The sequence below is a fragment of the Vigna unguiculata genome, chromosome 7, assembly GCF_037176805.1.
Source record: "Vigna unguiculata cultivar grain cowpea cultivar isolate G323 ecotype 2 chromosome 7, ASM3717680v1, whole genome shotgun sequence".
NCBI classification, from domain to species: domain Eukaryota; kingdom Viridiplantae; phylum Streptophyta; class Magnoliopsida; order Fabales; family Fabaceae; genus Vigna; species Vigna unguiculata.
The window spans coordinates 7,347,548-7,363,691 of NC_140798.1; the positions used below are offsets into that span (position 1 = coordinate 7,347,548).

Consider the following 16,144-nt stretch of genomic DNA (forward strand, 5'->3'; position numbering starts at 1 on the left):
ACAAAAAATTTTGGTCAAGCTTAAGAATGACTCCATTTGAGGTTCTATATGGAAAAAGACGTAGAATACTATTATGCTGGTATGAGAATGGAAATTCTTTAGTTTTGAGTCCAAAGTTATTTCAACAAGCAATTTATAAGATTAAAATGATTAGAAAATAGATGACAATTTCTCAAGATAGGTAAAAAAATTATTATGACAAACAAAGTAAACCCCTTACCTTTCAAGAAGGGGATTTTTGAAAGTTACATCTATAAATGGGATTGGTAGAAATTTCAAATCTAGAAAGCTTTCATCCAAATTTATTGGTCCTTATCGAATTTTGATTCTCTGATGGATTTTTCTGTGCTGATCCTTTACTGTGTCTCTATAATACATTGATTACACTAATTTTGATGTTTTAAAATATATTAAAAAGATATTTAAAAAATACCAATACAATGTATTTTTAATACTCAATAGAGGACAACACCCAAAAACTAGTAGAGAATCTGGACTCGTCCTTATCAAATCCTTGAATGAACCGGTTCTATCGCATACCAAATTTCTTTATCTCTAAACCTTTCACAATTTCGTAATGTCTTTTATGTGTTTCAACTTTGTAAAGATATTAGGACCCTTTTCATGCGATAAAACCTATTATAGTACAAATATGAGAAAACTTTACTATGATGTACTTCTTGTGAGGATTGAAGATCATATAATTAAACAACTTTGGAGAAAGGACACACTTCTAATAAATGTATTGTGGAGTCAACAAGAAGAAGATAATACAACTTGGAAATTAAAAAGTAATACGAGAGAAATGTATACCGAATTTTATACACTTAAGTGAAATGTAACATCTGTACCTTTAAATAAATATATTATTTATTTTACTTTTACTTAAAAAATAATAAGATTTAGAAAAAAATTGTACTTTAAATCTTATGATTAAATTCATATATTAAAAAAATGTTTCGCATTCTATTCGGATAAAGTTTGAACATGAGTACAAGCTTATTTGGAAATAAAATGAAGACAATAATAAAAATAAATAATAGGAAGAAAATAAAACCAATGAAATATTAATTAAAAAATTAATTAATGATTTATTTATTATTATATATACATATATATTGAAAAAAATAATTTTGAAAGACTCTTCTAATTAATAAGAATAAATTTAATGCATAAAATCATCACTAAGAAATTTTTTATTATAAATAGTGAAGGATTGAGGAGAGAAACATGAAGAGAGAGAGGAGGGAAATGGGTGAATTTGAAGAAACATATGAGAAAAATAATACTTTTCTGAAAGTATTTATAGTATATCACTTTATTCAATAAAGTAAGAAGGACCGATGTTAAATTCTTTTTAGAATAATCTTAATACTAATATGTGTTTTATTAATTTATTAATTATTTTAAATTATATATTATTTTAGTTATTTTAATTTAATTTATTTTCAATTGTTATCGTATTATTTATTTATTTGTATTGATTTAATTTATGATTGTAACGTCTCATTTAATCGATAAACATAATTAAAGATACGTCACACTGAATAAAGTAGCAACGTAGTCCTCGAGTCTTAAACCTAACTCCTAACAACTCAAGGCACACCACGATGCCCAAAAAGAAACAAGTTATCAAGTTTACTAAAATTAAGTAGAAATTTAAAGATGGACAAGTACATGGGTCATAACCCTAAAGAAAGCCCCAAGAAGGACAAGAAGTCCAGCCCGAGAAGACTAGGCAGCATAATCATCTCTTCCCTGTTGACCACAAGTACCTCTCGCATCTGCTCCCATCAATAAATTGATGATCATTGCAAAGGTAGAAGAACGACATACAAAGCAATCAAACAAGCAAAGGGTAAGTTAGAGCCAACAAGATTTTTATCATGCAATCAAATATACCTTCATAGTCCTATATACATATATCATCCAAGCATGTTATGATCTTTCAATCAATACACTAAGACTCGACTCGACTCATCCGGATACATATAACCTAGTCGGATTCAGTGGATGCTTGCACTTGTGGTGGATACCTCTGCTCACCCCCAAGCTAATCATCCCCGAGCTATGTGTTACAAGTGTTACAATGAATCAATTTCCTTCACGTACAAGGTTAGCCCTTAATGAGTTTCAGGCCTCCTTCTACTCTCACCACAGGAGTCAGTCCGCTCTAAGTGAGACTAACTAACTCCTTCCTAACCTTGAATCCTTACCAAGTTATATAGATGGGGTACCACCATGGACTTCCACTAACAGGGGTCATGGAATTACCTCCCGACCACTGAAGCACGACCCGAAAGTCTCACCTAGAGACTTATGGATTTACGTACTGACCACATACCACATATATTCAAACAACCAAATAATATTAATCATGTATTTAAATCTCATGCCAACCTTTGTACCCATTCCTCATCCATATTCCATGTTGAATCAATAATAACTCCATCAGCAAAACTTGCATGGGACAGAGGGGAGCCATGGCTCCCCCAAGCTTTTAATTATATATATATATATATATATATATATATATATATATATATATATATATATATATATATATATTTAAAATTTATATTATTATATTATTTTTATTAAGTTACATATATATATATATATATATATATATATATTTGTTTAAAAAGTAAAATAAAAATTAATTTGGTGGACTAATAACTGGATTAAAGATATTAAAGTTTTATATCTAGTTATAAGGTTTTTTCACAACAAGTTATAAAAAAAGTGTGAAATAAAAGAAAGACAGATTAGGAAAAAGAAATTGGAGAATAAAGAGAACAAATAATTATCCTAGTATGATTTATGTATGTTAGATTTATGATTCTTTCCATTATGATATTTCTCCCAAAGTAAGTTTTCCCGAATTAGTATGAACTTTAACTATGATTTTAGAAATTTTTTGTATAAAATTGGCATGAACCTTAATTATATTTTCTCAAATTAGTATAACCCAACATTATAAAATGTTGGTATTTTGTATTTTCAACTACATGCAATGAATTAATTGAATAATCTTGAATTGACATAAAAATTAGAATACTCATTTATGTGAATTCAATAAATTGGGAAGATTAAAAATTGAAATGTTTGAATTGCATGATTTATGTAAAGAAAAATAATTATTTTAATTAAAAAAATTATATATATATAAAAAATTAATTTGGCACCCCTAGATATTTTCTTCAAGTTTCGCCACTGAATAACTCATCCTTCCCAAACTACGAATATAGAATTGTACCTCATGCCGATACCATGTCAAGAGTCATCCTTTCTTATTCATGAATCTTTCCATATCTCATATCAAATCCATACCCAACTCATCGTATTCAATCCATGAAACCAACCATACATGTAACATGCCCAAATCATATTGAACTCATCCATTACAAACTATAGATTATCTCATTCATACATAATCACCCAATTCATACTTTAAGAGCAAGATCAACACAAACATAGAGCCAACAATTCAAAACCAAGAAACAACCAAACATGCCGCATTCTCGCCCAACTTCTCGCTCAGGCGAGCTCCTTTCGCCTAGGCGAGAGCTCGACATCAGGAATAGTGGCCTTCAGCTCCTTCTCGCTTAGGCGAGACTTCCCTCGCCTGAGCGAGACACTCGCTCGCTCAAAGCGTGGTTAGTCGCCTGAGCGAAAACTCACATGAAATGGCTTGGGCGAGCCTCTGTTAATCTCGCCTAGGTGAGTCATGCTCGCTTGGGCGAGAAAATCAGCGCTCACCACTGTTCTCTCGTGCAACAGTCACCCAAACACGCTCAAAATAGTGCAAACGTGTATTCCAGTAACTCATATTCACACACAGTCTATTTAATCATGAAATAAACGTACAACAAGTAGATCTCACGGAATATACAAAAGGATCTAGCTTTCTTTACCTGGAAAGAGGCTAATAACATACTGTGACCCTTAAGCCAATGAACCCAGCAGCTCCAAGAGCAGGTTTACGAACTCGAACAACGACACAGAGAGAATAACAAGGTTACTACGGTGAACCCTAACAGAAACTACAAAAACAAACTTAGAAAGGAGGAAGTACGGTTCAAGGACCAACTTATGTGAGACGAGGTGAGCTTTTGAGCTAGCACGAATAATAGGGAACCAAACCCTAGCAGAGCCTCTGTTGATGGGGAAAGGGAGAGAGTAAGGTACTGTTTTCGCAAAAATGGCAGAAATGAGAGAGATTAGGCTGCCTTAGGGGCTTTAGACACCCTATGGATCAGTCCTTAGACCCAACAAATAGGGCTAGGCCCCTTTAAATTTTAGGGCAAAAAAAGAGGGTTTTACAATATATGTTTAATTACACATGAATCTCTTTTTATTTATTTCATTTAATTTATCACTAGATCTTATTTATTTATATCATTTAATTTATTTTTAATTATGCACTTAGTCCTATTTATTTATTTAATTTAGTTTATTTTTGATTATATATATTTGTCCTATTTATTTATTTATAATTATGTCTTTTAGATTATCTTTAGTCATCTACCAGTTTATTTATCTCACTTATGTGTTGTTCTTTTATATTAATTTATATTTTGTTACTTGTTTAAGATATTTTAATCAATATATCTAGTTATTTATTTTGTTTTAATGCGTATTTTATTTTATTTTGCATTATTTTAAACATCATTCTTTTATAATTTGAAAAATATATAAACATAATAAAAATAAAGGAATTTTTTTTTATTCAGTGGAGTGGAGTTGGATAAAAGAAAATTGTCTATATTCTCTATTATTACTTTTATATATTTTGTACTTGTTTTTATGATGTACAAATTATTGCTCAAGAAAAAAATGATATATATTGATAATTATCACTTTTTTAGCCGTGAAAATATCTAAGTGTATGCTAGTTGATAAAGAGTCCTAAGTTTAATTTTAATGAGTTAAAATTAAACTAATATAAAAGTCTCTCTATTTGGAAAGTCAAAATTTGATATTGTGAAAAGGAATGTTAAAAACATTTATGTAGCATTATAATATTCTTATAAGATATTAAATACATAGATAGTTGTCCATTATGATGTAAAACTTTAAATATTATATAAAATATATATAATTTTGTAATATTAAAAATGTACAAATATTGATTATGTATATACAAAGTTATGTTATCATCAATGTTTTTTTTTTAAATATTATTGTAAAAAATAATAATTTTAATTTTTAATTAAATAATAATTATTTATAGGCTTAAATATACATTTGGTCCCTATTTTTGTTGATTTTATTCAATTTGATCCCTATTTTTGTTTAATGTTCAATTAGGTCCTCATTTTCGTCAAATTATGGTCAATTTGGTCCTTTTCACTAACGGTGTTTAAATAGTTAACGTTTTTGAACAGTACATGCCACGTGTCAGTTCCTGGTTTTTTTAATTTTTTTTTAATTTTTTTTAATTTTTTTTTAATTTTTTTAATTTTTTTAATTTTTTTTAATTTCAAAAAAAGTGTCTACGTGTCAAATCACAATTGTGCCACGTGTCAGTTTCTGCTAGTATTATTTTTTTTGTTCAATTTAGTCCTTACATTCGTTATTTTTGTTTAATTTGGTTCCAAATTTTGTTCAAATAAAACCATTTAATTTTTAAAATTGAAATTATTATTACTTATTTTTTAAATTTAATTATAAATTATAATATTTAATAATTAATTGAATATAATTTTTAGATTCAATTGTTAAATATAATATAATTATTTAAATATAATTAAAATATAATTATTAAAATTTTAAAAATATATATTAACATTTGTAAAATCTACATTTAAATTTAAAATATTTAATATTTTTATTGTATTTTAGATATTAAAATCTAAAATATTTTATATGTAAATGTTAATTTTACAAATATTAGTTTATTTTTCTAAAATATTTTGAATATTTAAAAAAATTTTATAAATCAATTTTAATATCTAAAATGCAATAAAAATATTAAATATTTTAAATTTAAATGTAAATTTTACAAATGTTAATATATATTTTTAAAATTTTAATAATTATATTTTAATTATATTTAAATAATTATATTCTATTTAACAATTGAATCTAAAAATTATATTCAATTAATAATTAAATATTATAATTTATAATTAAATTTAAAAAATAAGTAATAATAATGTCAATTTTAAAAATTAAATGGTTTTATTTTAACAAAATTTGGGACTAAATTAAACAAAAATAACGAATATAGGGACTGAATTGAACAAAAATAACGAATATAAGGACTAAATTGAACAAAAAAAATAATACTAGCAGAAACTGACACGTGGCACAATTGTGACTTGACACGTGGACACTTTTTTTGAAATTAAAAAAATTTAAAAAATTTAAAAAAATTTAAAAAAAATTTAAAAAAATTTAAAAAAAATTTAAAAAAATTTAAAAAAAAAGTTTAAAAAAAAATTTTAAAATAAATTAAAAAAATCAGGAGCTGACACGTGACATGTACTGTTCAAAAACGTTAACTATTTAAACACTGTTAGTGAAAAGGATCAAATTGACCACAATTTAACGAAAATGAGGACCTAATTGAACATAAAACGAAAATAGGGACCAAATTGAATAAAATCAACAAAAATAGGAACCAAATATATATTTAAGCCTTATTTATATAAGAGAATGTATTACATTGTGTATGCCGGTTAACTTTCTTTGAGTGTAATTTCTGTAGATCACATAATTAATAGTCGTAAAACAAGAATACGATCTCTTTGTAAATCATTCAGTTTGGTGGTGCTATGTCAACAAGGAGTGTTTAAATTTATATTCTCTGCTTCAAAACTATCTTTGCAATTCTCAAAAGCTATGTATCTCAAGCAACAAATTTTTTTGTCTTATGAGAGGAGATAAAGGGATAGTTAGTGACAACTTTACATACTTGTATTCTAATGGAACCATTCAATAGTTTCTTAAAATAAAAATCAAGTGTTTCAATGCTATTATTAATACATGTATATGAGATCCCATAATCTATTCGAGAATTTCGAAAAATCATTTCGAAAACTATTTTCTAAACCAGTACATGATTCCTCTATATATATATATCATTTACTAATAACCATTTTAAGAATTTCTTTTTCAGAGTTCAATGTTTTATTCAATTTGTCCCATTTCTGGAGCTCCCATGTTATTTTCACCTTGAACTTATTGCTGGAACAAAAGTCTTCAGTTCCTTCTAAGCTACTCGTGTTCGATCAAGAAGTTGACAATTTGTTTCCTAATCATGCCAACAACTCTTTAAGGAAACTAAAGTCTACCATCGAAACGAAAAAATGGAAAAAGAAACTTCCCAAAATTCAACGATTAAAACTCTGAACGGTAACAAAGAAAAATATTGATAATTCTTATATGAATAATTTATCCAAGAGGGAGGGAGAAGATCGAGCTTCAAATATTGGAGTTGCGAAACAAATTAAAGTTTTTAATGTCAATAGCTCAAAAAATCAAAGAAGAAGCTCCAACTTAACACCAATGTATCCACCTCTTTTAGACCAGCCTTCCTTTTCGATGGTTACTCGTTTTCAATGTGTGAACACAAATGTCTTTTAGAATTGCAACATATAACTGTTTTTGTACATGATCCTTCGTAGGGGTGCTACGTAGTCATGAGTGTGGTTTCTTCTTTTGAGGGAAATGATGACTCTCTTTTGTAACTTCCTTCTCTATTTTTTTTTTTAAATTAATGAATCTCTAACTTTTAGTACTTCCTACTTTGGCATTTTTATTTTATTGAAGCTCATATTTTATCTTCACATTATTCACCGTTGGTATATTCATATCAAAACCTCATTTTAAATTTCCAAAACTCTTACCATCAAGGATTTTTATGACTTTCGACAAAGATGTAGAAAATAGACCAAACTGTGGATTCAGAAAACACCACTTTGAAATATCTCTTAAAGTCCTGATATACAGAATAGTTTCACATTATTTATAAATTAAGGTTAAGGATAATTTAAATATAATTTCTTCCTTCAACCTCTCAAAATGTCTTTTAAGGACAAAACTAGTGTCCAAAGCTAACAATACCCGAATATAATTATTGATCCTAGCGATGCTAACTCAAAAAACTTCAGATAAGAACAATAGATATTTTGAGAGAGGATTTACCAAAGAAACAAAATACCAATGAAATATGAGTCCTCACACTTAAATATCCCAACAATCTTTTTCTTAAGTGCAAGTCCCTTTACATTAGTATATAAGAGATTGATCATCAACTCAGATACCATTAACAAATATTTTTTTTAAAAATTTCCTAAAAAGTGATAACACCAATGAGTCATGAGTTCACGTGACATAAACGATTAAAATCACTTTAACAAAAAATCTTAAGATAATGGACTTATATATGCATATGATTTCTTATATATTGTTCAATTTTTTTTTTCATTTTTAACTAATGTGATACTTAAGCTTAATTTAATGTGATACATAATTAAATTTGAATATCCAACCATTATACTATTTCTTAACTTTCTTTCCTAGCAAAAGAGTGGTGGAAAATTAAGATACAAGATTTGATACGGCTCTTAAAAACAGGATTCAGTATACTATAAACATTAATTCTGCCATTTGGTGGCTCACATTTTTGTGGCTTTCTCTAACTTGAGATTTTATTTGATATATAGTTTCTTATAGGATAACACATAAGAAGTCAAAATTAAAGCATAATCCATTTGGAGATTCAAGCCACCATGACTCTAATTAGTGGACCACTAGTAACCACGCCCACGGGATTAGTGTAGTCTTATCATTTTTAATGACCGATATCAAAGGTTTAATTATAGATGCCACCATTTTTTAATATTTTTTTTTTATCCTGGAGCAAGACATGGGTATGCTCCACTTCAATGACAGGTACGCTTTTGCCACCTAATAATTCACAACCAACAAATGTGGACGTAAGACTCACCAATTGTATTGTCATGCTGCTATTCTACTAAACTCTAAAGTGGTTGAAGTAGTAGTGTGCCACACATTGCTGCTGTCTTTTTCCATATTCAATAACCATACCAAGTTTTATCTTATTAATTACTCTCTTAATTTAACTATTATTAAGTCAGCAAGACAACTTGAGAACATATTTCCACACTAAAAAACATTATTATCATTCAAACGTACAACAATTGACTTTTCAAAAGGACAACATTCCACATTGTCCTCTCATTTGTTCCCTCTTACAAATACCATCCTAAATCTAAATCTCCCATCTTTAAGCCATTCATTCCCTCATCTTTCTCAGAAACCCTTTTGGTGCCGAAAAACCCTTTGATGTTAAGTCTAATAATCTGAAGCAGAATGCTTGGGAAAAAGATGGTATCTTTGAAGAAACTAGCGAAGAAAGTGAAGGGTGTTGGTGGCGCTGAGCGTGACCCTGACACTCTCCACCATGAATGTTTGCTGAAGGAGTATGAAGAGGAGAAGGAATCTGGGTCTGGCGTAACCCCAACTGGTTTTTTAGCACTTTACGTCGGTGATGAACGGCAGAGATATGTGGTCCCAACCAGCTACCTTTCGCACCCTCTATTCAAGATGCTGCTGGAGAAGGCCTACAATGAATTTGGCTTTGCTCAGAGGAATGGCCTTGTGGTTCCATGCACTGCTTCCACATTTCAAGAGGTGGTGAATGCTATTGAATGCAACAATGGCAAGTTTGACTTAGGAAAACTTTTTGAAGATTTTGCTTAAAACTGCAGAAAAACTGTCATGTGTTTTGTTTTTGTTTCTGTGGTTATTGTTAATGCATCAAAACCATGACCTTATTGGATGATCTATGAAGAACACGGGTCTTAATGTTGGCTAGCTGATCTTGGTAGCTTTAGTTTCAATTGAAGCTATCTCTGCAAACAAACGATTTTCATGTATGATTGTTTTGACTTATAAATTAGTTTTTGACGTTATGACAGTGAAGTATATCAATAATTCAATATTTTAGTCTATCGGAAGCTTATGAGTTTTGTTATATCTTTATCATAGACTTTGAGAAATCAAACGTGTCACTTACTTTTACAACTGGCATCCAGTGCCAGAAAAGTGACCTCAGCAATCAGTGGCAACAATCGTGGTTGTTCAATTAGTCAAATGGATGTTTTCAATGGAAATGTTGTATTGTACTGTCTCCTTGGTTTGGAAAGAATCAGATAATCTACGACCAGAATTGGATTTACATGTGTATTATGTGTGCTCTTCCTTTTGAATTTACTCGCCCAGGGCTGGTAAAACCTTGATAAATGACATTCTTTTTATTATGTGATTGTATTGGCTACATTTAAAAATAGTCATGCGTAAAAGATTTTACATTAATTAAAAATAAGATAATTTTATAATATATAAATAAGTAAAACTTTATATTATAAATTGATTTTGTAGAATTAAATTAGACTTAAATTATATTTTTTAATATATTATAGAGCAATTAGTTTAAAATTATTTTAACGAGATTTTAATATATTTTATCTAAAATCATCCTCAAAATCAATAACCTCTATAAAAAGAAGATAAATATCATACATTAAAACTAAGGTTGAATTCATATCCTAAGTGGAAGATCTAATTCATATATGCATTGTGATTTACTCATTTGAAGACTTGGAATGAACCATCTCCTTTTGAATGAGTTTTGACCATCTTTGAGTATGAAATCTTTATTTTCTCAAATGAAGAAAAACTCAACTCTTTCATCAAAAACAAGTTTGCTTCTGCCTTGTTCTCGTAACTAACATATTTTTTAGTTTGTTTTTCAATATAGTGTTTTAGCTTCTCATGATATTTTTAAATAAACTTTTATCTAGATACTCATTATTTATGTAATAAAGAATTTGTATGTGAGAGTGGAAGTAAATTAAGAAGGTTGATAAGGTTAAAATCGTAGCACCTTATTCTTTTAAAAAACTAATTATTACTTGTTTATTTAAGCATATATGCAAGTTTATAATTTTTAAAGATATTTTTTAATTGAATATTTTGAAACAATTGCGATTACGAATTTTAGTTGTGTTTCCATTTCAAGCAATACAAAAATATAGGTTTGTCAATAAGAAAGACTTTGTTTGATGACATCTTAAGGACAAACAAATGGAGGACTTTGTTTGATGCGTCCCGAAAGACATACAAACAGAAAATTTTGCCTTATGTGCTCTAAATGAAAAATGAACATCAAACTTCGTCTAATGCTCTATTAAGAACAAACAAACTTAAGGTTTGATTTGACACATATATAACTCTGAATGACAAACAAATTCATGGCTTTGTCTAATAAGTTTAAAAATTTTAACGATAAACAAACTCAAGTATTGGTTTGATGCATTTCAAACACCGAAGAACAAGTAAACCCACAAATCTGTTTGATGTTTTAGACACTTTAAAGAATGGATGAATCCAAGACTTCACCTATCAAATTGAAGAACATTGTAATGTAATTAGGCATTATGTTTGGTGAGCTCCTTTTTCTAAAGGAAAATGGTTTACTGACTACCCATCGACTACTTTTTTATTTCTTTACGTGAAAAATGGTATTTACTTTCTTTTTTTTTACTTTCATCAAACGGACATGCACGTGATTGAAGGGTTAATGAAATTAACCTACCATTAACTTTCTTGTCGTCACCTACCATTAACTTCCTTATCGTCAAAGTGAAAAAAGAATTCAAAAGTTGTTTTTCAAAAAAACTTCGCAGACCCTCGCATATCACCGTGCCTCGCAGACCAAAAGCAGTTTTCTTCTCCATCGTGCCTCCGAAGTCCACCGTCCCTACAAAGTCCATCGTGCCTGCAAAGTCCACTGTGCCTGCGAAGTCAAATGAAAAATTGGTCAAAGAAAAAATTTTGTTCATTTTTGATTGATTACAAACATAGATAAAATTACAAAAGTAAATATAACACGGTGGACTTCGTCGTGGTGGTGGATTTTCGAAGGGGACGATGGACTTCGCAGGGACGGTGGAAAAGAAAACTGCTTTTGATCTACGAGGCACAGTGATATGCGAGGGTCTGCCAAGTTTTTTTGAAAAACAACCTTTGGATTCTTTTGTCACTTTGAGGGCAAGGAAGTTACTGGTAAGTGACGACAAAAAAGTTAATGATAGGTTAATTTCATTAACCCCATCAATCATGTGCATGTCCATTTGAAGAAAGTAAAAAAGAAAGTAAATACAATTTTTCACGGGAGTAAAAAAGTAGTCAAAATGGATAATCATTAATCCATTTTTCTTTTCTAAAAACAATTGTTCACTATATATAAGAACAAAGTAAGAAAATATTGTTACCCTTATTTATTGTTTATGATATGACAAGTTTAATAAAAAGGATACATTCAATTAGATTTTTCTTCTTCTCTTCGCGTGGCAACCTTCCAAGTGTGATTACAAGGGTTAAGAATTACTACACCTTTTGTCTTTTTGTGCAAAGTTTTTCCTATAAATACAACAATATCTTTTTCACAATTTCTTATGGTAAGAGAAATAAATGCATAAGCTTTGTGTGGTGCAACTTAAAAGGGAGAATATCTCACCTTGAGCCTTCCATTTTACTACTAGAATGTCATTTGGGGTAAGAGGGCCAATCCCAATTGCTAACACATTATCCAAGTATAGACTATTTTTTGGAAAGTAACCTAGTTTATAATTCTTCTAAAAATTTTGGGACAACCAAAATGCATATATAATGACATTTTTTTTAATTTAATTTGAAGTTTTTTTTAATTAAACTAAGCTTTGAGAAGTATATAGAAAATGAATGTGGAAAGATGATTGCAAGATAAAATATGCCATTGAGATTTAAAATAAATTTCAATGAACATAAATCAAGTATAAGAATATGAAGTAAAATTTACAGAAATTTAAGGAATGTATGGGTAGTATAGAGACACACAAGGTATAAATTATAGAGAAAGATTAAGTAAACTAAGGGAAATAGTGAATGGTGATATGTTCACCCAAATTTGATGTAAAATAAATCACAATCTTACACTCTTTTTCAAGTATCCTTTTGACTATACTTTAGTTAAAACGGTTTTATATTACACACATTTATTTGTGGAAGCAAAGGACCTACTAGCATTGTCCATGTCGATGTAAGACCATTATGAAGGAAAAGGTATAATGACATCGTTTAAGGTCCTGAGTACTTAAAGAAGGTTTACATTAGAGTTTGAACTAAAAATATACAAAAATGACTAATAAGAGATTGATAATTTTAGATGTTAGATTTAGAGAAGTTGTTTCATTCAATAACAACTTTCTTTTTTGAATAATTATGTTGTAAACTTTTAGATTTTATGTAAAGTTTTAGAGGTAAAGGAAATAATCACATTTGTTTTCCAAAGCAAGAAAAGGACGACATAATTTGTATTAGTCCACTTTAACTTTTTTGTATGGAGTATAACTTTTGGTTTTGTTAGATGAGAATTGTCAAAAACAATTAAACCTAAAAAGGAGGGTTGAATTGTGTTTTAGTTATTCTTTTTTTTTTAACTTTTCGTAAATATTGGTTTGATGATGAATACTTGTACAATATTTTTATATGACAAGAGATGAATTAGTGGTTTTTTAGATTGATATAATGCAAGAAACGTAACTCCATGCCTTAATTGGTTTACTTGTTTAAAACATTTTAAACATGTATTATCATAATATAGCTCTTCTTTCCAAGTTAGTGCAGATAATGATAAAATGTAATGTAAAGATATAAAGAGAAAGAGACATGCACAAGATATTTTTATATTGGTTTGTTTGACCACATAGACTACGTATAGTTCTTAATCAATAGATTGAGCATCACTAAGCAAACTAATATTGAAAAATATACAAAATGAGTACATTTAGGTTCATATGTTTGTGCTCATAGTCATTCCTAACTAAACCATTAAGTATTGCTTAGGCTCGTAGGCAGTCTTCGCTAATCCCTTAAGTATTGTTTGGGCTTGTAGACAGTCATGACTAACCCATTGAGTATTGTTTCGGCTTTCAGTCACTCTTGGTCGACCTGTTTAAGTATTCTTTCAACGAGACATTTTTGACTTAATCAAGTATTCTTTCAACAAGTCATTTCTAACTTAACCAAGTATTCTTTTCACAAGCTATTTTTGATTCATCAAGTATTATTTCTCCAAGCTACTTTTGGCTTCACCTACTTTTGGCTTCACCAAGTAATCTTTTCCCAAATCACTTTTGGCTTAACCAAATATTCTTTCCACAAGTCGCTTCTTGCTTAACCAAGTATGTTTTTTCCAAACAACCACTCATTACTAAGATGAAAAGATTATTTGAGTGGTTATCTATATATCATTGTGTTGCTCACTAGAGAGAAATATTGTATATTTGATGTATATAAGATTTATGTAACTCTCCTCAAGTTTTCTATTTGAACATGAACAATATTGAAGATTTTGATGGACACAAAAAATTGAGTAGTGTTTCAACAAAATGTAACATGGTCTTTCTTTATCTCATTCTTCTATTTGCTTTACATATATGAAGACAAATAGTTGTTATAAATTCATTTTTTATTGTTTAGTAACTTTAACTCTTTTGAATGTTGTTCTTGCATTTGATGTGAGATTGATTGTGAAGGATATATCAAATGCACATCATGTAACATGAATAGCTCTTTTCTTCTTTTACACTACATCTCTATTATCGGATGTACTCATCTCTTCTTGGATAGTGTTCTTTTACATGATTTTGAATAAAGTGAAGAACCATAAAAAACATATAGTTTTTCCATAATAGGCAATGTTAACATAAAGGGATTGTTGAATAAAACAAAATTTAGCTCTTTTTATACGAAATCACTTTATGTGACTTGTGCTTGGAAGATAATCAACTTGGAGTTAGTAACATACATTTCTTGCAACATACAATAAGCATATATATATATATATATATATATATATATATATATATATATATATATATATATATATATATATATATATTCTTTTTAATGTAGTACAAACTTATCTAAAATCTATATGTTTATCATCTGAACATATTCATGTTTTGTTTAACATAAATTAAGATTGCAGAATGTCGTATCATTGTTTAGATTAAACACTTGAAAGTCTTACGTAATTTGTTGTTAAACTAAACTATCATTTTACACTTAAAAAAAGAAAAACTTAATTTTTCATGGTTTCTTTTAACGGATAAGAAGTGTATTTGTCATGCATTGGAATTTTTTTCATGGGTTAAGAGGTATTTCCCATGCATTATTTTTTACTAATTTTTTTATGAATAAAAGGGATATTTATGTTATTTCCTACATATTTTTTTTATGAGTAAAAAAATATTTTCACACATTACTTTTTACAAATATTTTTCATGGATAAAAGAGATCTTTCCCATGCATTATTTTCCATGAAATTTTTTTCATGATTAAAAAAGAAAATTCCACACATTATATCCAACATTTTTTATTTTACATAAGTTCAAAGTTAATTTCCTATAAAATGTTGCACACAAATATTTCGTCAATGGATAAATTATGAATTGCACATTAATACAAGAATGAGAAACCCAACTAGTAAGAAATAAACTATTGAATTTAGTAATGATAAACATTCACAAAAATGACTGAAATAGGCATAAGAAATATAATATTTCAATAAATTTAAATGGGATGAAAATACAACCTTAAAAAAAAAGTATAAATACACATTTGGTACCCAAACTTTTTCGAAAAGTTCAATGTGGTACCCGAACTTTAGGAATGTTCAATTTGGTACCCCAATTTTCTAAAGAGGTTCAATTTGGTCATCTCCGTTAAGTTGGAGTTAACACCGTGTCCGTACAAGACACGTGTCAAGCCATGAAATTTTAATTTTTTTTTAATTTTTTTTCAAAAAATTTAAAAAAATTGCCACGTGTCAGTTTATCATCGTGTCACGTGGCAGCTTACAAGCATGACATGTGGCAGTGTAATAGTTGTTTTCAATTTAGTACCCCAATTTAAATTTTTGGTTCAATTTAGTACCCAATTTTTTAAAATCATTCAATTTCGTCATCTTCCATTTGAGACCAAATTAGTAAATAAGCTTAATTACAACCTATATATACATGTTACAATAACTTTTTATAATATATATATATACATCAAATCA

The 16,144-nt window shown here is 28.6% G+C and overlaps 1 protein-coding gene across 1 annotated transcript; it reads left to right on the forward strand.

Annotated features, from left to right (window-relative positions):
• The first annotated feature begins 9,186 nt into the window (after window positions 1-9,186).
• LOC114192394 (auxin-responsive protein SAUR19-like) lies at window positions 9,187-9,986 on the forward strand. Its single transcript, XM_028082101.2, has one exon. The coding sequence runs from the start codon at window positions 9,346-9,348 to the stop codon at window positions 9,733-9,735; it is 390 nt and encodes a 129-aa protein (XP_027937902.1). The 5' UTR covers window positions 9,187-9,345; the 3' UTR covers window positions 9,736-9,986.
• The last annotated feature ends 6,158 nt before the right edge of the window (window positions 9,987-16,144 follow it).